The 25,372-nt window shown below is 45.3% G+C and overlaps 1 protein-coding gene across 2 annotated transcripts in view; it reads left to right on the plus strand.

Annotated features, from left to right (window-relative positions):
• Positions 1-25,372, plus strand: part of EML6 (EMAP like 6) — a 373,229-nt gene that overhangs the window by 150,091 nt on the left and 197,766 nt on the right. For both annotated transcript variants that reach the window (XM_065401031.1, XM_065401032.1), the window contains exons 7-8: positions 871-1,072; positions 24,054-24,191. In XM_065401031.1, the coding sequence (XP_065257103.1) occupies positions 871-1,072; positions 24,054-24,191 (340 nt within the window). The remainder of the gene's footprint in view (positions 1-870; positions 1,073-24,053; positions 24,192-25,372) is intronic.

The raw sequence follows: 25,372 nt of genomic DNA on the forward strand, positions 1-25,372 counted from the left end.
ATAAAAGTGAAATCTCAGCCTGTCTGTGATATAGACATATATTTGGTTTTAAAGTGAGGGTTGTTTCTTGTAATGAAGGACAGATGTGGTTTAAAAATAACTCTTTTCCTTATAAAAAGGGCAGGAAGGAGGATGATTTGTGAGGCAAATATACTCTGATGGTTAAAGCACAGAACTGATAAATGGAAAATCTGCATGTCACTTCCACTTTTGCCACAGATTTCCTGCACACACTAGAGTAAGTCACTTAGGCCAGTTCTCCTCTGGAGAAATTTACTGAAATTTAAAAATAGAACCGCTGAGAGTCATGGTGTAGATAAGGCTGTGGTTACGGGAACCATTTATATCACTATTTTAGTTAAGTCTGCTTAAAAAGACTTTGATGGTCAAAACAGTTCCAGTCACAGGAGCCTATCCTAATCTAAATTTCCCACAAGTTTTAACACAGGGGAACCTGTGTTAAATAAAGTTGGATTTTTTGGGGGGTAAATTTCCCCATTATAGACAAAGCCTAGGAGACTGATTCTGTGACATGATGAGCACACTCAACTCCCACCATAGGCAGTAGGAGTTCTGGGCATTCAGCGCTTCTCAGGATTGCCCCTGCATCTCCCAGTGCCTCAACTTCCTTATTTGTAAAATGGGAATAATTATATTTGCCTTACCTCATAGAAGTGCAATTATAGCTTTCTGTTTAGCTTTATAGCTAGATAAGCTATGAAGTGCCTTCAGTCTTCAGACTGAAGATACTATGTAAGTTCAAAATATGGTTGTTATAAAGGAATTTTTAAAATTCCTATTCTTTATTATGTTGGATATAACTTTGTCTTGTTATTACTGGTTACCTAAAACTACTCTGTTCCTTGTCAGGTTTGTCCATCCGAAGTGTTTGTTGGAAAGGAGACAGACTTTTAGCGGGGACACAGGACAGTGAAATATTTGAGGTGATAGTGAGAGAAAGAGATAAACCAATGCTGATAATGCAGGGTCATTGTGAAGGGGAGCTCTGGGCCCTGGCAGTCCATCCAAAGAAGCCTTTAGCTGTCACAGGCAGTGATGATCGATCCGTACGGTAAGGCTGGAGCTCATTTACTGCTATATATTCAATTAGTCATGTACTTTTAAGAAGAACATTTTTTAACCAATATTCTTTTTGAAACGTTTGTCATTTCTTTAAAAATAGGTTTAGTGGTAAGTAAAGAATTGCAACAATTTCCCAAGAAATCCTAAAACCTTCAGCTTAATTAAGATAGTATTTTTTCTACTTATTTCCTTGCAGCCATACCTTTGAATCAGCCCTAGTGCACACATTCCGTAAATCATGTAAAACCCATCGGAAATTGCCTATAAAAATTTAGGCTTAAAGCATGCTGAATTTCATTTCTTCCTGTGGCTAAAATGGAAGGCATTACCCTAACATATTTAATCACTGATATTGTCACATTTTCCTCTTGTATTTATGAGCGTATTAAACAATTTGGCCCCTATTCCCCAAAATACTTGATGAGGTCCAATTTCTCTTTAGTATACACCACAACTGGAAATTATTAGGGCTGTCAAGTGATTAAAAAAATTAATTGCGATTAATCACGCGATTAAAAAAATTAATTGCACTGTTAAACAATAACAGAATACCATTTATTTAAATATTTTTGGGATGTTTTCTACATTTTCAAATATGTTGATTTCAATTACAACACAGAATACAAAGTGTACAGTGCTCACTATATATTTATTTTTGATTACAAGTATTTGCACTGTAAAAAAACAACAGAAATAGTATTTTTCAATTCACCTAATACGAGTACTGTAATGCAATCTCTTTATCATGAAAGTTGAATTTACAAATGCAGAATTATGTACAAAAAATGCATTCAAAAATAAAACAATGTAAAATTTTAGAGCCTGCAAGTCCACTCAGTCCTACTTCTTGTTAAGCCAATTGCTCAGACAAACAAGTTTGTTTACATTTGCAGGAGATAATACTGCCCGGTTCTTGTTTACAATGTCACCTGACAGTCAGAACAGGCGTTCTCATGGCACCGTTGTAGCCGGAATCGCAAGATATTTATGTGCCAGGTGCACTAAAGATTCATATGTCCCTCCATGCTTCAACCACCATTCCAGGGGACACGCATCCATGCTGATGACGGGTTTTGCTCGATAAGAATCCAAAGCAGTGCGGACCGAAACATGTTCATTTTCATTATCTGAGTCTGATGTCACAAGCACAAGGTTGATTTTATTTTTTGGTGACTCGGGTTCTGTAGTTTCCGCATTGGACTGTTGCTCTACACCTTGTCCCTTTCAGATTTTGGAAGGCACTTCAGATTCTTAAACCTTGGGTCAAGTGTTGTAGCTATCTTTAGAAATCTCAGATTGCTACCTTCTTTGCGTTTTGTGAAATCTGCAGTGAAAGTGTTCTTAAAATGGACAACATTTGCTGGGTCATCATCTGAGCCCTATATAACATAAAATATATGGCAGAATGCGAGTAAAACAGAGCAGGGGACATACAATTCTCCCCCCAAGGAGTTCAGTCATAGAATCATAGAAGATCAGGGTTGGAAGAGACCTCAGGAGGTCATCTAGTCCAATCCCCTGCTCAAAGCAGGACCAACACCAACTAAATCATCCCAGCCAGGCTTTTGTCAAGTAGGGCCTTAAAAATCTCTAAGGATGGAGATTCCACCACCTCCCTAGGTAACCCATTCCAGTGCTTCACCACCCTCCTAGTGAAATAGTGTTTCCTAATATCCAACCTAGACCTCCCTGTAACAACGCTGACTCATCGGTGCAGTGCCTCCTGCTGGTCAGTCTGGGAATTAGCTCAACCAGCTCAGGAGCGCCCTCCTCTGTCCAGTTTCTCCCCTGCCCTTACCTGCCCCTCTGCAGTCTCTTTATCTCCACCAGTTCAGGCCCCGCATCCCACCCGAACCACGGTGCCCCTTACCTTGGGGTGCTGCCTCTTGGCAGTGTCCCCACACTCTGGGTCTCCCTTCTCAGGGGAACCCCAACCCCCCTATACCCACCTTGCCTCAGCGGCTACTGCCAGTCATAATCTAGGCCCTTCTCTCAGGGGCAAACTGCAGTCTGAAAAGGCCACTCATCAATAGCAAGGTGGTTGGACATGTTGCCTTTTCTTGCCCTGGCTGCCTCCCTGCAGCCCTAGTACCTCCTCAGGCCTTTGCTGCAAGGCCTCAGCCTGGGAGGTTGCCAGGCCAGAGCTCCCCAGCTCAGCCTGCCCTTTCCCAGTACTGCTCTGTCCAAGGTACCCATGTCTCTACCAGGCAGCTAGGTCCTTCTTGCTCCACTCCTTCTCCCCAGGAGCCCTTCTTATACTGGCCCAGCCGGGCTCTGATTGGCTGCCTCAAGCCCCCTCATGATTGGCTCCCCGGGGCAGCCCTTTCCCAGGGCTGTTTTTAACCCCTTCCAAACTGGAGCGGGGCCCCGCTACGCTCCCACTCTGTAACTTGAGACCATTGCTACTTGTTCTGTCATCTGCCACCACTGAGAATAGCCAAGTTCTATCCTCTTTGGAACCCCCCTTCAGGTAGTTGAAGGCTGCTATCAAATCCCCCCTCACTCTTCTCTTCTGCAGATTAAACAAGCCCAGTTCCCTCAGCCTCTCCTCGTAAATCACGTCCCCGAGCCCCCTGATCATTTTCGTTGCCCTCCGCTGAACTCTCTCCAATTTGTCCACATCTTTTCTGTAGTGGGGGGCCCAAAACTGGACACAATATTCCAGATGTGGCCTCACCAGTGCCGAATAGAGGGAAATAATCACTTCCCTCGATCTGCTGGCAATGCCCCTACTTATACAGCCCAAAATGCCGTTAGCCTTCTTGGCAACAAGGGCACACTGCTGACTCATATCCAGCTTCTCGTCCACTGTAACCCCTAGGTCCTTTTCTGCAGAACTGCTGCTTAGCCAGTTGGTCCCCAGCCTGTAGCGGTGCATGGGATTCTTCTATCCTAAGAGCAGGATTCTGCTCTTGTCCTTGTTGAACCTCATCAGATTTCTTTTGGCCCAGTCCTCCAATTTGTCTAGGTCACTCTGGACCCTTTCCCCATCCTCCAGCATATCTACCTCTCCCCCCAGCTTAGTGTCATCCGCGAACTTGCTGAGGGTGCAATCTATCCCATCCTCCAGATCATTAATAAAGATGTTGAACAAAACCGGCCCCAGGACTGATCCCTGGGGCACTCTGCTTGATACCGGCTGCCAACTAGACATTGAGCCCGTTGATCACTACCTGTTGAACCCGACGATCTAGCCAGCTTTCTGTCCACCTTATAGTCCATTCATCCAATCCATACTTTTTTAACTTGCTGGCAAGAATACTGTGGGAGACTGTATCAAAAGCTTTGCTAACGTCAAGATATATCATGCCCATGGCTTTCCCAATATCCACAGAGCCAGTTATCTCATCATAGAAGGCAATCAGGTTGGTCAGGCATGACTTGCCCTTGGTGAATCCATGTTGACTGTTCCTGATCACCTTCCTCTCCTCCAAGTGCTTCAAAATGGTTTCCTTTAGGACCTGTTCCATGATTTTTCCAGGGACTGAGGTGAGGCTGACCAGTCTGTAATTCCCCGGGTTCTCCTTCTTCACTTTTTTAAAGATGGGCACTATATTTGCCTTTTTCCAATCGTGCGGGACCTCCCCCGATCGCCACAAGTTTTCAAAGATAATGGCCAATGGCTCTGCAATCACATCAACCAGTTCCCTCAGCACCCTCGGATGCATTAGACCCATGGACTTGTGCATGTCCAGCTTTTCTAAATAGTCCTTAACCCAGGGGTGGGCAAACTATGGCCCGCGGGCCACATCCGGCCTTCCAGCCAGTTTCATCTGGCTCTCAAGCTCCTGCTGGGGAGTGGGGTCTGGGGCTTGCCCTGCTCCCGCACTCTAGCTGGGGAGCAGGGTCAGAGGCCGCTCCGTGTGCACATGCTGAGGCTCCTGGAAGCAGCAGCATGTTCCCTCTCTGGCTCCTACATTTAGGAGCAGCCAGGGGGCTCCGCATGCTGCCCCCGCCCCAAGCACGACCCCCACAGTTCCCATTGGCCAGGAGCTGCAGCAAATGGGAGCTGCAGGGGTGGCGTCAGCGGACGGGGCAGTGCACAGAGACAGAGAAGGGACATGCCACTGCTTCCAGGTGCTGCTTGAGGTAAGCACCGCCCGGAGCCTGCACCCCTGCCCCCTCCTGTGCCCCAACCCGCTGCCCCAGCCCTGATCCCTCTCCCGCACCCAACCCCCAACCCCAACGCGGAGCCCCCTTCCACACCCTGAACTCCTCATTTCTGGCCCCACCACAGAGCCCACACCCCCAGCAAGAGCCCTCACCCCCTCCTGCACCCCAACCCCAATTTTGTGAGCATTCATGGCCCACCATACAATTTCCATACCCAGATGTGGCCCTCGGGCCAAAAGGTTTGCCCACCCCTGTGTTAACCTGTTCTTTCACCACTGAGGGCTGCTCACCTCCTCCCATACTGTGTTGCCCAAGACAGCAGTTTGGGAGCTGACCTTGTCTGTGAAGACCGAGGCCAAAAAAGCATTGAGTACTTCAGCTTTTTCCACATCATCTGTCACTAGGTTGCCTCCCTCATTCATTAAGGGTCCCACACTTTTCCTGACCTTCTTCTTGTTGCTAACATACCTGTAGAAACCCTTCTTGTTACCCTTCACATCCCTTGCTAGCTGCAACTCCAGTTGTGCCTTGGCCTTCCTGATTACACCTCTGCATACTTGAGCAATATTTTTATCCTCCCTAATCATCCACTTCTTGTAAGCTTGTAAGCTTCCTTTTTGTGTTTAAACTCACAGAAGATTTCTCTGTTAAGCCAAGCTGGTTGCCTGCTTATTTGCTATTCTTTCTGCACTTCGGGATAGTTTGTTCCTGTGCCCTCAATAATGCTTCTTTAAAATACAGCCAGCTTTCCTGGACTCCTTTCCCCCTCATATTAGCCTCCCGGGGGATCCTGCCCATCAGTTCCCTAAGGGAGTCAAAGTCTGCTTTTCTGAAATCCAGGGTCCGTATTTTGCTACTCTCCTTTCTTCCTTTTCTCAGGATCCTGAACTCAACCATCTCATGGTCACTGCTGCCCAGGTTGCCACCCACTTCTGCTTCCCCTACCAATTCTTCCCTGTTTGTAAGCAGCAGGTCAAGAGGAGAATGGCCCCTGATTGGTTCCTCCAGTAGTTGTAGCAGGAAGTTGTCCCCAACACTCTAAAAAACTTCCTGGATTGTCTGTGCACTGCTGTATTGCTCTCCCAGAAGATGTCAGGGTGATTGAAGTCCCCCATTAGAACCAGGGCCTGTATTCTGGAAACTTCAGTTAATTGTCCAAAGAAAGCCTTGTCTACCTCATCCTCCTGGTCTGGTGGTCTATAGCACATGCCCACCACAACATCATCCTTCTTGCTCTCGCTTCTAAACTTAACCTAAAGAGTCTCAGCAGGCTTTTCTCCAGTTTCATACTGGATCTCTGAGCAACCATACTGCTCTCTTACATACAGTGCAACTCCTCCACCTATATCCAGTGTACAGGTACATCAAATTTATAACCACACATAAAATTACCAGACATTGGAGGACATGAAATAAAAAAGCTAAGATCCGCATAAATCATTGTGTGTAGGCGGTGCAGGTATAAGATCATTATATATTAGTTATTTATAACTTTGCTAAACTTAAACAATTCAGGCTGAAATTTTTCATGCCAGGTGTCTGCCTCAGGCTGAAAATTTCCAAAAATGTTAGTTAATCCAAGTCAGCCATGTCAGAGAACAAGATGAGGAAAAAAATACACTGTTTTATCTGTGTTAACAAAAATTTTTTACAACCAATTCATTGAAAATTTCCTGTGCCTCCATGCTTTGGAGCAGGGACTTAAAATTTGGCAGGAGGGCAGTCACCATACTCTCAAGGATGTATTTGTTGCCATGCCTGTGAGAATTTGTGAAAATTTGACCAAGTTAGATGCATTTGAAAAGTTGCACCTCTCACAATCTCATTAGAGACTTGTTAGTGTTTGGCAGCTGAAGTCACCAAATATTCCATCTGTACTAAGCATGCTCCATCCCCTCACAGCTCTTATGGCTCCTTCCCCACAGAGTGATAGAGTATGCTTTATACAGGGGCTACAAGGGTTGAGAAGGACTTTCCCTATAATTGGTCCTGCTATCTGCAGAAGGTCACCATAAGGCCCTTCCCTTAAAAAAGGGAAGAAGGGGAACTACAGGCCAGTCAGCCTCACCTCAGTCCCTGGAAAAATCATGGAGCAGGTCCTCAAGGAATCAATTATGAAAGGAGAGGAAAGTGATCAGGAACAGTCAGCATGGATTCACCAAGGGAAAGTCGTGCCTGACTAACCTAATTGCCTTCTATGATGAGATAACTGGCTCTGTGGATGAGGGGAAAGCAGTGGATGTGTTATTCCTTGACTTTAGCAAAGCTTTTGATACGGTCTCCCACAGTATTCTTGCTGCCAAGTTAAAGAAGTATGGGCTGGATGAATGGACTGTAAGGTGGATAGAAAGCTGGCTAGATCATCGGGCTCAACGGGTAGTGATCAATGGCTCCATGTCTAGTTGGCAGCCGGTTTCAAGCGGAGTGCCCCAAGGGTCGGTCCTGGGGCCGGTTTTGTTTAATATCTTTATTAATGATCTGGAGGATGGTGTGGACTGCACTCTCAGCAAGTTTGCAGATGACACTAAACTAGGAGGCGTGGTAGATACACTAGAGGGTAGGGATCGGATACAGAGGGACCTAGACAAATTAGAGGATTGGGCCAAAAAAAACCTGATGAGGTTCAACAAGGACAAGTGCAGAGTCCTGCACTTAGGACGGAAGAATCCCATGCACTGCTACAGACTAGGGACCGAATGGCTAGGTAGCAGTTCTGCAGAAAAGGACCTAGGGGTCACAGTGGACGAGAAGCTGGATATGAGTCAACAGTGTGCTCTTGTTGCCAAGAAGGCTAACGGCATTTTGGGCTGTATAAGTAGGGGCATTGCCAGCAGATCGAGGAACGTGATCGTTCCCCTTTATTCGACATTGGTGAGGCCTCATCTGGAGTACTGTGTCCAGTTTTGGGCCCCACACTACAAGAAGGATGTGGAAAAATTGGAAAGAGTCCAGCGGAGGGCAACAAAAATGATTAGGGGTCTGGAGCACATGACTTATGAGGAGAGGCTGAGGGAACTGGGATTGTTTAGTCTCCAGAAGAGAAGAATGAGGGGGGATTTGATAGCAGCCTTCAACTACCTGAAGGGGGGTTCCAAAGAGGATGGAGCTTGGCTGTTCTCAGTGGTGGCAGATGACAGAACAAGGAGCAATGGTCTCAAGTTCCAGTGGGGGAAGTCTAGGTTGGATATTAGGAAACACTATTTCACTAGGAGGGTGGTGAAGCACTGGAATGCATTACCTAGGGAGGTGGTGGAGTCTCCTTCCTTGGAGGTTTTTAAGGCCCAGCTTGAAAAAGCCCTGGCTGGGATGATTTAGTTGGGAATTGGTCCTGCTTTGAGCAGGGGGTTGGACTAGATGACCTCCTGAGGTCCCTTCCAACCCTGATATTCTATGATTCTATGATTCTAAGGCTAGGCAAAGCAAATGAGAGCAAGAATCCTGCATATAAAATGCTTGAATGATCTCAAGGTATTAAAATATTTTCTGTTCTGTATTTCAGTAAAAATATGTAACTACAAAGAAACATTTTGTAACTTTATTGAAAATATGGGTGAGATTCTGTACTGTGCCTCTTAAAGGCACAGCACATAACTTGCTGCCCGGGGGTAGGGAGCCAAAGGTGGCTTTAAACTGCTTTAACATCTTCCTAATCCTAATCTGCTTCTTGTATTGGAGAGGCCACCAGTGTAATTTAAACCTCCACCCTCCAGAGTTATCTGTCTAAAGTACAGCAGCCTCCTTGGGCTATCTTATGAGTCACTCACTGTGGACGTGCCTCTCACACCTCTCAGCACACCTCCTACACGATGGCTTGTGAGGGGATCTGCAGGAGGCAGCCTTACAGTTTCTTCCACATTGCCTGTGCCAGGGCCTCTTTATTCAGTGTTAGCCATTTTATTCTGCATGATGGGGCTGAGCAGGGATGAGCATCTTGCCCTGATCTTAATTTCTGTATTTATTAATACAGATTTGCTTGGGGGTGGGGTTGCATTTTTTGCAGTACACTTTAAATTTGCAAGCACAATCTGGGAACAAAAAAGGGATGTAGCTTTTAAATGAAAGCAACATAAGATTTAAAGTTATTACAGACAGGGCTTAAATTCTCAGAGATTATTTCCTGGAGCTCCTCACACACCCCCATTTGGGGCTCGGAGCTTCAGCCCTAGGGGGGGAGGTGCTGGCTAGGGTTCGGGGCTTCGGCCCCACGGGCAGGAGGAAGGGCAGGGAGGTGCCAGGGCTCCCACAGGTTTGAAACATTTTCCAGAGCTCCAGTCTGGTGAGCTCTGACTGAATTTACAGATATAATTATAAATCACAAAAGAACAAGAAAATTCACATACACTGTACTCACCGAGTAATGTTTGGAAAAATGAATCTGTTCCCATCTACCTGTGTCACTTTAATTTGCTTTATGGCTGGTCCATTCACATTTAACCAAACTTTAAATTTCTTTTGTGTATGTAATCCTTACAGAATCATAGGACTGGAAGGGACGTTGAGAGGTCATCTAGTTCAGTCCCTTGCACTCATGGCAGGACTAAGTATTATCTAGACCATCCCTGACAGGTGTTTGTCTAACCTGCTCTTAAAAATCTCCAATGATGGAGATTTCACAATCTCCCTGAGCAATTTATTCCAGTGCTTAACCACCCTGACAATTAGGAAGTTTTTCCTAATGTCAAATCTAAACCTCCCTTGCTGCAATTTAAGCCCATTTCTTCTTGTCCTGTCATCAGAGGTTAAGAAGAAATTTTTTTCTCCCTCCTCCTTGTAACAACCTTTTATGTACTTGAAAACTGTTATCACGTCCCCTTCTCAGTCTTCTCTTTTCCAGACAGAACAAACCTAATTTTTTCAATCTTCCCTCATAGGTCATGTTTTCTAGACCTTTAATCATTTTTGTTGCTCTTCTCTGGACTTTCTCCAATTCGTCCACATCTTTCCTGAAATGTGACACCCAGAACTGGACACAATACTCCAGTTGAGGCCTAATCAGTGTGGAGTAGAGCAGAAGAATTACTTCTCGTATCTTGCTTACAATACTCCTGCTAATACATCCCAGAATGATGTTTGCTTTTTTTGCGACGGTGTTACACTGTTGACTTATATTTAGCTTGTGGTCCACTATGTCCCCCAGATCCCTTTCTGCAGTACTCCTTCCTAGGCAGTCATTTCTCATTTTGTACGTGTGCAACTGATTGTTCCTTCCTAAGTGGAGTACTTTGCATTTGTCCTTACTGAATTTCATCCTATTTACTTCAGACCATTTCTCCAGTTTGTCCAGATCATTTTGAATTTTAATCCTATCCTCCAAAGTACTTGCGACCCCTCCCAGCTTGGTATCGTCCGCAAACTTTATAAGTGTACTCTCTATGCCATTATCTAAATCATTTATGAAGATATTGAACAGAACTAGACCCAGAACTGATCCCTGCAGGATCATTATGCCCTTCCAGCATGACTGTGAACCACTGATAACTACTCTCTGGGAATGGTTTTCCAAACAGTTATGCACCCACCTTATAGTAGCTCCATCTAGGTTGCATTTCCCTATTTTTGTTTATGAGAAGGTCAAGTATCAAAAGCTTTACTAAAGTCAAGATATACCATGTCTACCACTTCCCCCCATCCATAAGGTTTGTTACCCTGTCAAAAAAGCTATCAGGTTGGTTTGACATGATTTGTTCTTGACAAATCCATGCTGACTGTTACTTATCACCTTATTATCTTTTAGATATTTGCAAATTGATTGCTTAATGATTTGCTCCATTATCTTTCTGAGTACAGAAGTTAAGCTGACTGGTCTGTAATTCCTCAGGTTGTCCTTATTTCCCTTTTTATAGATTGGCACTATATTTGCCCCTTTCCAGTCTTCTGGAATCTCTCCCGTCTTCCATGAGTTTTCAAAGATAATCGCTAATGGCTCAGTCAGCTCCTTGAGTATTCTAGGATGCTTTTCATCAGGCCCTGGTGACTTGAAGACATCTAACTTGTCTAAGTAATTTTTAACTTGTTCTTTCCCTATTTTAGCCTCTGATCCTACCTCATTTTCACTGGTATTCACTATGTTGGACATCCAATCACAACCAACCTTCTTGGTGAAAACTGAAACAAAGAAGTCATTAAGCACCTCTGCCATTTACACATTTTCTGTTATTGTTCCCCCCCCCTCATTGAGTAATGGTCCTACCCTGTCCTTGGTCTTCCTCTTGCTTCTAATGTATTTGTAGAATGTTTTCTTGTTACCCTTTATGTCTCTAGATAGTTTGATCTTGTTTTGTGCCTTGGCCTTTCTAATTTTGTCCCTACATACTTGTGCTATTTGTTTATATTCATTCTTTGTAATTGGACCTAGTTTCCATTTTTTTTGGGACTCTTCTTTGATTTTTAGATCATTGAAGATCTCCTGATTAAGCCAGCGTGCTCTCTTGCCATACTTCCTATCTTTCCTATGCTGTGGGATAGTTTGCTTAGTGGGATAGTTGCTTATGTAACCTTATACTTCCTTATTATGACAAATTAAAATTCCAGTTAGAAAACTGAAGTATAACATGGAATAGATAATGAAATTTTCTGATTTATCCCCAATGTTTTAATAGTTTGTTATTAAAGTTGTTAGTTAGTTTCAGAAGTCCTGGAAAGAGTTACCTGGGACTGTAATAGAGAAAGTATTAGGCCTTTTAAATTTTATATCTCCACCCCCCTTTATTATGCATAGCTGCAGCAAAAAGTTCAATGGCCAAATTAAAAATAAGGCCCAAATCTTGCAATGATTTACATATATTTCAGTTTTATGTACTGTGAGTAATTCCACTGACTTCAGTAGGACTATACACAATGCATAAAGCTAAGCACCTGCACAAGTTCATAAGAAAAAGGCAGGCATCCCTTGATGGATGGGAAACGATCTTGAAAGTATCCCATAAGTAATAACTTCAGCCTCAGTGGGCCAGATTCTCATCTTGACTAAACCCAGATCAACTGGGATATTTTGGGTTTACATTGATATGTCTGAGATCAGAATATATGACCCATTATCTGTGTGCTGCAACTTAAGGCAAAGCACTTTTCTCCTAAAAAAATCATTTCCAAAATAATCCCACCCACTTGTCTCAAATCTTTCTGCTACTAATTAGATCACCATCTCTTGATCCATTTTGTTTTCATTTGTATTAATTATGTCCAGAAAGAAAGCCGTATGTTATTTGAAATATCCTTGTTAAAGGAAATACAGCTCCTTAATACATCTTAAATGGGCTTCCCTCCATTCAAAGAAAAAATTGATAGGATCTAATGTGATCTTTCACCCCCCACCTCCTAGTGCACTCTCCTCCTTCTCAGCTGTCACTGAGAGTTCTTGCCCACTCTCTTTTTCCAACCCCTTTCCTGCCTCAGGAACCCTCCTTCTCCTCTCTCCTTATCTCTCTTGCCCCAACTCTACCCCTCACTTTTTCCCTCAGTCTCTCATTCTCATTAGGTTTTCTCTATAAGCATACCTTGGTCTCCCCAATTTTAAAGAAACCCACCTCACACTGAAACTGTTGCCCAATCTCTCTTCTCCTCTTGATCTCTAATGTCCTCAAACACACAATCTACAAATGTTGTCTCAAGTTCCTTTCTTCCAATTAGGTCCTTGATCCTCCCAATATATTTTTTGCCCTAAACGCTCCTTTTACAACAGGAACGTGAAAAAATAAGCAGAATTTTAATGGAGGCACAGCACAGAATTATTTATTAGAGCTGTTCAATGGACCTCATATTTTCCTTTGTAGTGCATGTATAATGTCAATAGTTTTGCTGTAGAAGTACTGAGTGACTATCAATTTGGCAGAAGCTCTCTATTATATGGTCTGCGTCTCTTGGTTAAACTCTCTGTGTTTCTTTACTTTTGCATTTGTAAGATGGGGATAGATACAGATTCATAAGTTTTATGATTTATGATTTATGGATTGTTTGAATATTATTTTATATCTGTGCTTTTTCCTGCCATTAAATGTATTGAACGATCAGTAAAGCTTCCAACATCAAAACTGTTTCCTTCTGTGCTGGTGTGGTTGCTCTGTAGAGCATCCTCTCCCAAGTCATTCCTGTTCTCTGACTCAGGCCTTGGCTACACTTGCAGATGTACAGCGCTGTGAGTTAAACCTGACTTCGTACAGCTGAGTAGGGAAAGCGCTGCAGTCTGTCCACACTGACAGCTGCCCAGCGCACTGTCGTAGCCACATTTGCAGCATTTGCTGCGCCATTGGGAGCGGTGCATTATGGGCAGCTATCCCACAGAGCACCTCTTCCCATTCTGGCGCCGTGGGTTGTGGGAAGGGGGCGTGGGTGCGGGGCATTCTGGGTCCTGTCCCAACGCCCCGTGATGCATCGCTTCGCATCCCAGAAATCCCTTTGTTTCCATCCACCTTTGGAGCCATCTTTCAACGGTTTCTGTGCAGCGCCATCTGTCTGCGGGAAATGGAGCCCGAACTGCTGAGGCGTATGCTGACTTATCTCGCCAGCACGTCACGTTTGGCTGTCGAACTATTCCTTAAGATCCAAAGTGACAGTGAGAGTGAGGAGTCCCACGATGCTATCGAGCCGCGTAACGCGTACAACACGAAATTGCTTGTGGCATTCACGGACATGCTCAGCACCATGGAACGCCACTTTTGGGCTCGGGAAACAAGCACCGAGTGGTGGGATCACATCGTCATGGAAGTCTGGGATGATGAGCAGTGGCTGCAGAACTTTCGGATGAGAAAAGCCACTTTCATGGGACTGTGTGAGGAGCTCACCCCCAGCCTGCGGCGCAAGGACCCGAGATTGAGAGCTGCCCTGCCAGTGGAGAAGTGGGTGGCTATTGCAATCTGGAAGCTGGCAACTCCAGACAGCTACCGGTCGGTCGCAAACCAGTTTGGAGTGGGAAAGTCGACCGTTGGAATCGTGTTGATGCAAGTTTGCAGGGCCATTAATCGCATCCTACTCAGAAGAACCGTGACTCTGGGTAACGTGCAGGACATAGTGGATGGCTTTGCACAAATGGGGTGCCCTAACTGTGGAGGGGCGATAGATGGGACGCACGTTCCTATTCTGGCACCACCCCACCTAGGATCCGAGTATGTTAATCGGAAGGGGTATTTCTCTATGGTTCTCCAGGCGCTTGTGGATCACCGTGGGCGTTTCATTGACATTAACGCAGGCTGGCCCAGAAAGGTGCATGACGCACGCATCTTTCGGAACACTTGGCTGTTCAGGAAGATGCAGGCCGGGACTTTTTTCCCAGAGCGGAAGATCACGGTAGGGGAAGTTGAAATGCCCATTGTGATCCTTGGAGATCCCGCTTACCCGTTGATGCCGTGGCTCATGAAACCCTACACAGGGAGCCTTGACAGCAGCAAGGAACGGTTCAACTCCAGGCTGAGCCGGTGCTGAATGGCTGTGGAGTGTGCCTTTGGCCGTTTAAAGGCCCGCTGGCGATCTCTGTATGGGAAGCTGGACTTGGCCGAAAACAGCATCCCCGCGGTTATATCCGCGTGCTGTGCCCTCCATAATATTTGTGAAGGGAAGGGTGAAAGCTTCACTCAGGCATGGACCTCCGAGGTTCAACACCTGGAGGCTGAATTGGCACAGCCAGAGAGCAGGGCTATTACAGGGGCCCAGCCCGGGGCTGCAAGGATTAGGGATGCCTTCAGGGAGCAATTTGAGGCTGAAAACCAGCAGTGATATAGACTCATAGACTTTAAGGTCAGAAGGGACCATTATGATCATCTAGTCTGACCTCCCGCATGATGCAGGTCACAAAATCTGACCCACCCACTCCTGGAATAATTCTCTCCCTTGACTCAGCTGTTGAAGTCCCCAAATCATGATTTAAAGACTTCAAGTCGCAGAGAATCCTCCAGCAAGCGACCCCTGCCCCATGCTGCGGAGGAAGGCGAAAAACCTCCAGGGCCTCTGCCAATCTACCCTGGAGGAAAATTCCTTCCCGACCCCAAATATGGCGATCAGCAGAACCCTGAGCATGCGGGCAAGATTCTCCAGCCAGACCCACATTGACCATTGATACTAATTACCAGCGATGGCATGTTATTGACTTATTGACTAAAATCACGTTATCCCATCAAACCATCCCCTCCATAAACTTATCAAGCTTAATCTTAAAGCCAGAGAGGTCTTTCGCCCCCACCGTTTCCCTCGGAAGGCTATTCCAGAACTTCACCCCTCTGACGGTTAGAAACCGTCGTCTAATTTCAAGCCTAAACTTCCAGACGGCCAGTTTATATCCATTTGTTCTCGTGTCCACATTAGTACTAAGCTGAAATAATTCCTCTCCCTCCCTGGTATTTATCCCTCTGATATATTTAAAGAGAGCAATCATATCCCCCCTCAGCCTCCTTTTGGTTAGGGTAAACAAACCGAGCTCCTCGAGTCTCCTTTCATACGACAGGTTTTCCATTCCTCTGATCATCCTAGTGGCCCTTCTCTGTACCCGTTCCAGTTTGAGTTCATCCTTTTTAAACATGGAAGACCAGAACTGCACACAGTACTCCAAATGAGGTCTCACCAGTGCCTTGTATAACGGAAGCAGCACCTCCTTATCCCTACTAGAAATACCTCGCCTAATGCATCCCAAGACCGCATTAGCTTTTTTCACGGCCACGTCACATTGCCGACTCATAGTCATCCTGCGATCAACCAGGACTCTGAGGTCCTTCTCCTCCTCCGTCACTTCCAACCGATGCGTCCCCAGCTTATAACTAAAATTCTTGTTAGTCATCCCTAAATACATCACCTTACACTTCTCACTATTAAATTTCATCCTATTACTATTACTCCAGTTTACAAGGTCATCCAAGTCTCCCTGCAGGATATCCCGATCCTTCTCCGAATTGGCAATACCTCCCAACTTTGTGTCATCCGCAAACTTTATCAGCCCACTTCTACATTCGGTTCCGAGGTCAGTAATAAATAGATTAAATAAAATCGGACCCAAAACCGAACCTTGAGGAACTCCACTGGTAACCTCCCTCCAACCTGACAGTTCACCTTTCAGTACGACCCGCTGCAGTCTCCCCATTAACCAGTTCTTTATCCACCTCTGGATTTTCATATCGATCCCCATCTTTTCCAATTTAACCAATAATTCCTCATGCGGTACCGTATCAAACGCTTTACTGAAATCGAGGTATATTAGATCCACCGCATTTCCTTTATCTAAAAAATCTGTTACTTTCTCAAAGAAGGAGATCAGGCTAGTTTGGCACGATCTGCCTTTCGTAAAACCATGTTGTAATTTGTCCCAATTGCCATTGACCTCAAGGTCCTTAACTACTTTCTCCTTCAAAAATTTTTCCAAGACCTTGCATATTACAGATGTTAAACTAACAGGCCTGTAGTTACCCGGGTCACTTTTTTTCCCCTTCTTGAAAATAGGAACCACATTAGCTATTCTCCAGTCCAACGGTACCACCCCCGAGTTTACAGATTCATTAAAAATTATCGCTAATGGGCTTGCAATTTCTCGCGCCAGTTCTTTTAATATTCTCGGATGAAGATCATCCGGTCCGCCCGATTTAGTCCCGTTAAGCTGTTCGAGTTTGGCTTCTACCTCGGATACTGTAATGTCAACCCCCCCTCCTTTGTTCCCCTCCGTTACGCTGCCTCTATTCCTAAACCCTTCATTAGCCTCATTAAAGACCGATGCAAAATATTCGTTTAGACATTGTGCCATGCCTAGATTATCCTTAATCTCCACTCCACCAATATCTGGTGCCCTGCAGGGGAGTGAAGTGCAGTAGTTCCAATCTTTAGGAATCAGTGTTTGCTAAGCAGACAAGCAGACTTGCAGTGCCTGTTTATTTCCTGGGCTAAGGAGTCTTTTACTTTATGCAATAATAAAGAATGTTTTCAAAGCCAAAAAATCCATTTATTGAAAAGAAAAAAAAATTATTTATTGAAAAGAAACAAGGGGGTGGAGTGGGGAACGGTACAATCACAGATTCGCGTATGTCCTGTCTGGTGTGCTGTGCAGTGAGTGCTGCACTTCAGGATAGCTATACTGCATGGTGATGGGGGTTGAGTGCAGAGGATAAGGGTCGTGGTTTTCAGGGCCGGGTGGTGAAGATACTGGTGTTGGAGGCAGCTGGTGGCGTGAAGAACACGGAAGTTGGGGAAAGTGGGTTGGAGGTGACAGTGGGGCACAACGGAAAGAGTTTGGGGACAAGGGCTGTAGGGGGGTGTGGCGTTTGCGTTTGCGGTACTGCTCCTTCTGCATGGCTACGAGCTCCTGGATAGCATCTGCTTGGCGCTCCAGGATGCTTATGAGCTGATCCGTGCTTTGCTGCCGGTGCGCTGCGTTTTCCTGGCGGATCCTGCTTTCTCTCTCCCTCCAGTTCTGTGCTTTCTCATTCTCTTTAATAGATTGCCGCATCACTTCTTGCAGCATGTCTTCTTCGCTTTTTCGCGGTCTCTTCCTGAGTCTTTGCAGTCTCTGAGCAGGTGATAAGAGGGACGGCTGAGGTCTCAAGGTTGATGCAGCTGTATAGGCAAAATGCAACATTTAACAGAGGCAGCATTGTTTATACCAGACAGAGTAATGATTTCCTCCACACTTAAGGAGTAGAAAACACACAGGGTCTACACAATTGCATAATTTTCCCGTCCGAAACAGAACACACATATCCCACGGGAGCCTCAAAATGGTGAGTAAGGGGGACTGATTGTTTCAGGGCTGCACTGTCCTCTGGGTTCTGTGCCTTGGGGAGAGCCAACAGCTTCAGGGGGCACCTACACTGAACACTGTCCCAACATTTTCCACAGGAGTTTGTCCTGGATGATATCTCGCTGCTGAGGGTGACCTGGGAAGCAAGGGAGGGTCCTCTACTGCAATGCGGCTTCCGCCCTGGCCCATATGCAGCTTGCCTGTGTGCAGCAAGGGTCCCCCCACCCCTCGTGGCACAGTGGCGCGGACACGTTAGCCTGGCTGGGACAAGGACCACGGTGGCTCTCCCGATAAACCTGCGCAAGCACATTGCACACGTTCTGGATGAGACATTCGAGGAGATTACCGAGGCCGATTACCGCAATGTGATAAACCACATCAATGCACTATTCCGCAAAGGCATGCATGCCTAACCCTCCTCTCCCAAAGAGCCCGCACCGAAAAAATTCCTTCCCGAAAAAAACCCGGCTTACCGGGAACCTGCTCTTCTGTTTGTCCTCCACCAAGTACCGGCCGCTGTGACTGGCTACCTTCCTCCTGGTTCGAGAAGAGCTCCTGGCTGCATGGCTCCAGGGATTCCGGTCATGGCCCCTTTCCATCATGTCCTTTGATACCTTCCCGAAGGTATCAAAGCACAGCTGGGACTGTACAGCTTCCTCCCCCCAAACACTGATGAGGTCCAGCAACTCGCCATTGCTCCATGCTGGGGCTCGCTTGGCGCGTGGAGGCATGGTCACCTGGAAAGATTCGCTGATAGCACTCCATGCCACGCCGGGCTAAGCAAACAGGAAGGGGATTTTTAAAATTCCCGGGGAATGTAAAGGGTGGGTCACATGGTTGGTTACCTGAGGCCAGGCAGTAGAGTTTGAACTGATGACCAGAGTGGCTAGAACAGGCATTGTGGGATACTGCCGAATACTTCTGGAGGCCAGTCACAGCGCATTGGATGGCCACACTGGCGCCGCAGCTGCAGCGGCAGTGCAATACACACTATTCCTCTCGGGGACGTGGAGTACATGCAGTGCTGCAACCACGGAGATACAGCGCTGCAAATGCCTTGCCAGTGTGGACGGGGAGTGAGTTACAGCGCTGGGGGCGCCTCAGGCCTTTGTAGAATCAGCAGGTCGCGGGGGGAGCACCCGAGCAGCCGTTTGCGTCGCAGGCTTTGCGGTAGGGGCTCGCTTGGTGCGTGGAGGCATGGTCACCTGGAAAGATTCGCTGATAGCACTCCACGCCACGCCACGGGGAGTGAGTTATAGCGCTGGGGGCGGCTTTACAGCCAAGGCCTGAGGCGCCCCCAGCGCTGTAACTCACTCCCCGTCCACACTGTAAAGCCGCCCCCAGCGCTATAACTCACTCCCTGTGGCGTGGTGTTCCGAAAGATGCGTGCATCATGCACCTTTCCGGGCCAGCCTGCGTTAATGTCAATGAAACGCCCACAGTGATCCACAAGCGCCTGGAGAACCATAGAGAAATACCCCTTCCGATTAACATACTCGGATCCTAGGTGGGGTGGTGCCAGAATAGGAATGTGCGTCCCATCTATCGCCCCTCCACAGTTAGGGCACCCCATTTGTGCAAAGCCATCCACTATGTCCTGCACGTTACCCAGAGTCACGGTTCTTCTGAGTAGGATGCGATTAATGGCCCTGCAAACTTGCATCAACACGATTCCAACGGTCGACTTTCCCACTCCAAACTGGTTTGCAACCGACCGGTAGCTGTCTGGAGTTGCCAGCTTCCAGATTGCAATAGCCACCCACTTCTCCACTGGCAGGGCAGCTCTCAATCTCGGGTCCTTGCGCCGCAGGCTGGGGGCGAGCTCCTCACACAGTCCCATGAAAGTGGCTTTTCTCATCCGAAAGTTCTGCAGCCACTGCTCGACATCCCAGACTTCCATGACGATGTGATCCCACCACTCGGTGCTTGTTTCCCAAGCCCAAAAGTGGCGTTCCATGGTGCTGAGCATGTCCGTGAATGCCACAAGCAATTTCGTGTCATACGCGTTACGCGGCTCGATAGCATCGTCGGACTCCTCACTCTCACTGTCACTTTGGATCTTAAGGAATAGTTCGACAGCCAAACGTGATGTGCTGGCGAGATAAGTCAGCATATGCCTCAGCAGTTCGGGCTCCATTTCCCGCAGACAGATGGCGCTGCACAGAAACCGTTGAAAGATGGCTCCAAAGGTGGATGGAAACAAAGGGATTTCTGGGATGCGAAGCGATGCATCACGGGGCGTTGGGACAGGACCCAGAATGCCCCGCACCCACGCCCCCTTCCCACAACCCACGGCGCCAGAATGGGAAGAGGTGCTCTGTGGGATAGCTGCCCATAATGCACCGCTCCCAATGGCGCAGCAAATGCTGCAAATGTGGCCATGACAGTGCGCTGGGCAGCTGTCAGTGTGGACAGACTGCAGCGCTTTCCCTACTCAGCTGTACGAAGTCAGGTTTAACTCACAGCGCTGTACATCTGCAAGTGTAGCCAAGGCCTACGACTAAGAGGAAGCCAGACCCTTTTCAGAGGTGTTGCTTCCAGCTAGTCACATGATCTTTTCCAGTCACAAACTCCCTCTGACTAGGGGACTTCACCTGGGAGCTCCTTGGTCTTCTGAGTCAGGAGTAAAACAAAGACAGAACAGGGTCCAAACTCGTTAAAAAGGGCCAGCTCACTCTGTGACACACATGAATGTCAGTGAAGTGACAGCTATATTACACACTTGCTTTTAGTCTTATTTCACCTAGGCTTTGCCATGCTACTGCTAATTTGTGGTGTGGCAGAAGCAAGATGGTATGATATAGTTGAAAAGCAGGTGTGAAACATGTCTTTCATTTTACTGAATGCCACAGAATGCTGCAAGTTCCTCATACAATGTAGATAACTAACTTCCAATCTCTTTTAAGCCCTCAGATATAGTGTCTGTAAACCATTAAAGAACAACTTATCCTAGACTACTTCTTACAGTGTCCTTTGTGCCAGTGGGTGCAACTCAGGCCAGGGAACCTTCTCGTTGCAGTTGGAACACTCACACACCCCTCCTGCCCTTCTCTTCTGCTTTCCTGGACATTCTGAGGGTGACGCTATAAGAGGAAGTGTTGCACTGTCTGATGCCTCAGTTTGTTCCAACTGCAGCAGCAGATGGACTTGAGCCTTTCCAGATCCTTCTTTCATGTAGATATTAGTGTCCCAGCCTAGTGCAATTTGTAGTGTTAGTTTGTTGAGGAAAAGTTTTATTCTTAGCGTAGTTAACAGTAGTTAGTTCTTCAGCTTTGACTACTGGTTCCGTGATGGATCCAAAGGTGAAGACACCTGGCTTTAAAATGTGTGCATTTTGTCTGTGGTCTTTTTGATCAAGGCAGGGCCATATTTGATGCTTGGAGTGTCTCAGTGGGGGCCACTCTCCTTTGAGGTACTCTATTGGCAGCTCCTTTACCAGAGGGCACCTAAGGAGTGCCATAACAGGCAGAAAGCCCTAATGCTCCAAGAGGCTCTGGCCGTGAAGCCTGTCAGATCTGATACCTCAAAGAGATCCGAACACAAGATGCAAGTTCCAAGACTGTTGTACAGTTGGTTCCTAAGTAACTGGATTCAACCTTAAAACATTCAGAGACACTGTCAGTGCCAGCCTCTGAGATAACAACCAAACTGCAGTAAAAACCATCAGAACTGCCTAAACTGATTCCTAAAAAGATTGCACAAGACAAGTAGTTTCCTGTTAGCAGAGCCAAGTTACGTTCAGAAGACTTCTCAGATCTGGATCCAAGAACACTGAATTCTAAACCAAAGATGAGGAGTTTGGATCAGGGTGAATCCTTCCCTAAAGTTCATCCTCCAGTTCCAAGGATTGCATCAGATCCAAAGAGAGTTCTGGAACTAGCGGTGATGTCTCCATTGCCAATTCTCAGTTTCCACTGTTGTTGTGATATTATGAATGCATTGCATAGATCCACAGTTGGGTCATTTACCAGATCTGAAAAGACATTGCCTAAAGGGGATAAAAAGAATATTCCTGTGAGTCACACTTCTCAGAACTCTCCATCTGAGAAACGGAAGCAGTTGGATGAGCTGTCTCCGTTTTCCATGGACCCTTCCTTACTGCCCCCATTTTTGGGCTCCTTCTGTAAAGTTTTTTCACCCTTCAACATTTTCCACATATCAGTTCCTGTAGTTTCACCAATAGTGTCTGTTTGCAAATGTTCTGACAGGGCTATTATTCAACTCAGCAGCTCCATTGGTAACAAACATCTTGGATGCCTCCAACAAAGGGTGGAGAGCACACCTCAACAAATTAGCAGTTTGAGGTCATTGGAGCTCTTAAGAAAAGAGACTACCTATAAGCATCCTAGAATTGAGTGATCTGTTTGGCTCTCAAATCTTTTCTACCTCACATCCAGAAAAATGTAGTGGAAGTTGTCACAGACTGTATGCCAGCAGTATATTACATGAACAAACAGAGAGGGGCTCATTGTTCTCAGCCTAGCCAAGAAGCAGTCAAATTGGTGTTTCCAGCACAGTAGTTTATCTCACAGCTGTGTATCTAGCAGGAGCCTAACTGAGCAGAGATGTAACAGGATTGCATGATCATTGTTAAAGAAATTGGTGATAGATGATATCTTCAACCTGCGAGGGTTCCAGGACATAGATCTTTTTGCTACTAGAAAGAATTTGAAGTGTCACCACTTTTGCTCAAAAGCAGGGAGAGAGTCTGTCTGTATCAGATGCTTTCTCCTAAACTGGGGGAAGGATCAGTTCTATGTTTCCCCCCACTTTCCTCTCATTCAGAGACTGATAAAGAAGATAAGGCAAGGTAGTAACAGGATAATTCTAGTCCCCCCCCCTGCCCCCAGACAAGAATAGTTCGTGGATCTTCTTCAACTCTCCAAGGGAATGTACAGACTTCAAAAGACAAAATGAAGGTTATTTATCTATAACAGAGTTCTTTTAGATGGATTCTGCCTATTCACTCTCCCTGCCCACTTTGCCCTTCTCCTCAGAATCCTAATGAAATCTTGAGTCTGAGGAAATCATGATGGAACTTGTTGGCCGAGGGTGCCAAGTGCCCTTTTATATCCTCATCCTCAGAATGTTCAGCAATGGGGGTTGGGGGGCGGGGGTGAGTGCTCCAACAGGCACTCCTATAAGAAGGTTCCACTGTCTGAGCTGCACTGGCTGGCGCATCCCATGAGTCCATCTACAAATAAGTAACTTTCATTTCTCCTTCATTTCTCCATTTCCATAAACTTATGCCAATTTATTCATCTATATATATTTCAGGGTTTGGTTTTTTTCCCCTTAGGTGCTTTTTTGTCTTGTAATTTTAGAATCTGAGAAAACTGGATACAGTGGCTCTCTAAATAAATTTGTCACCAGCTACCATAATTTTTTCTAGGAAACCAACATCATTCTAAGAGTGTCCCAAAGCTCCATAACAGTTCTGAGTCACCAATGCAATATTTCAGTCATACGCCAGTTTTAACTCAATTAATTTCATTGAAGTTTAGGAGGAAATTTTCCCAGAGGCAGGTTATCCCATAGCCTGCAGGATTTCTTCCACCTTCTCTGTGGCATTTGGTACTGGCCACTGTTAATGACAGGATACTGGACTAGACTAACCACTATTCCAGTATGGCAGTTTCTATGTTCCTATGAACATAAAACAGTTACTGAGTGACAGTGTATGTATTGGTTCTTTACATTAACAGATATCAGTATTTGTGGGAGAAATATGCATCTAGCCAAGAGCCTACTAGTTTAACATTGGAGGAGATTTTTTTTATGACCTAATTATCAAAATAAGATTTCTATCTCAACAGGCCTTCATTTAACATGAGCATGTGTGGTAACCATAAAATTCAACTTAATGTAATAGTGCATTATGGTAAAAACACCACCTTGTACCAAACTATGACTACTTCATGAATTTATTAACTATAACATTGGAGGGGTACAGATCTAACTGGAATACGGGAGCATTCTATGAAAGCCCAGTTACACATTCTAGCCACAAAAATTACTTCATGTGTGCAGTCAATGTAAGCATACTTACTGTGGATCAATTTGTAGAAGCTGGCATTTCATTTCTGCAGTTGATAGTATTGAAAGTCTGTAATCTTAAGTATTGTGCTTTGGTTCTCAATTTTTTGTGTAGATTATGGAGCCTTGCTGATCATGCCTTGATTGCTCGCTGTAATATGGAAGAAGCTGTGCGCAGTGTATCTTTCAGTCCTGATGGATCTCAGCTAGCTCTTGGAATGAAAGATGGCTCCTTCATTGTTCTCAGAGTAAGGTAGGATAGTGAATTGTATTTCAGCACTGATGACTCTTCTACTAACTCAAGGCCAAATCCTAAAGTCCTTTATTAATATTTTTTAAATCAGTGGGTATATTTTTTGAAAAAAATTGAATAAAAAATTATCAAAGCCTCTAGGTATTTCTCCTCAGTTGATTTTAGAGGAGACTACTTTTAAATAATGTATATTACATCCAAGCTTTAATGTATAATTTTATTTAAATTTAAATTTAACATAAAATGTCTCTCATGACATCACTAATAATGTTGTCTAAGTTTAAGCTTTCAGACTTAGCATTTTCAAATGAAAAGCATCTGTCTTGTGGCTTAGTAGCTCTGAAATTAAATACATCTTTTGGGGAACAGAAACCATGTTAATGACATACTAATAGATGCTAGGTTTGAGAAGAACCTCTTCAATCACCAAGTCAATTTCCTGCACGAATATAGGAAAGACTGCTATCTGTAATAGTTTCATTAGTGTTGTCTGCAGGAAAGTTTGCAAACATTTGCATGTTAAGTGAAAATCAAACTTCCCATGTAATAGGACAGCACCTTTTAACTCTTTAGAATGAATTTTTGTCTATTTCAAAAGCCATATCACAAGGTATTTTTTGTTGGAATAATGGAATGGAAGAAGTGCAACAGCAAGTGAAATATTTAGGTAGGAAGAAAAACCTATAAACAGTGGGAGATCTGTGAAAGTTGCTGTAGTGCACTTTTACCATACTGGGACAGATTTTAAAATGTGTACCCACATTTCACCAGCAGAACAGATATATAAATAAATTTCTCATTTGTGAGCAAAACTCAAGTGACTGTGCATGAGAACAGATAACTAAATATGTAACCACTGCACATGCACATGCCCATGCTGCTTTATAAGTTCCATAGGTGTGCATACATATTTTGTGGCTGCAATGAAGGCATATGTATATGAAAAATTGGCCTATTATTTTTTCCCATAAAATAATCCCATATTTTATATAACTCATTACCCAAATGGGATCTAAAGTTTCCAGACTTGATTCTCCACTGCCTTGCAGCTTGTGTAAAGTTGTGAACCACTGTGCTAAGTGAGAGTAAAATGCTACTATTCTCTTTTGATTGTGTTTTACCCTTAATTGCAGAGATGCAAATGGCTATTGTGACAGACCCAGACAGTGGGGTACAGGAGT

Source organism: Emys orbicularis, chromosome 3 (assembly GCF_028017835.1).
Source record: "Emys orbicularis isolate rEmyOrb1 chromosome 3, rEmyOrb1.hap1, whole genome shotgun sequence".
In the NCBI taxonomy this organism is placed as follows: Eukaryota; Metazoa; Chordata; order Testudines; family Emydidae; genus Emys; species Emys orbicularis.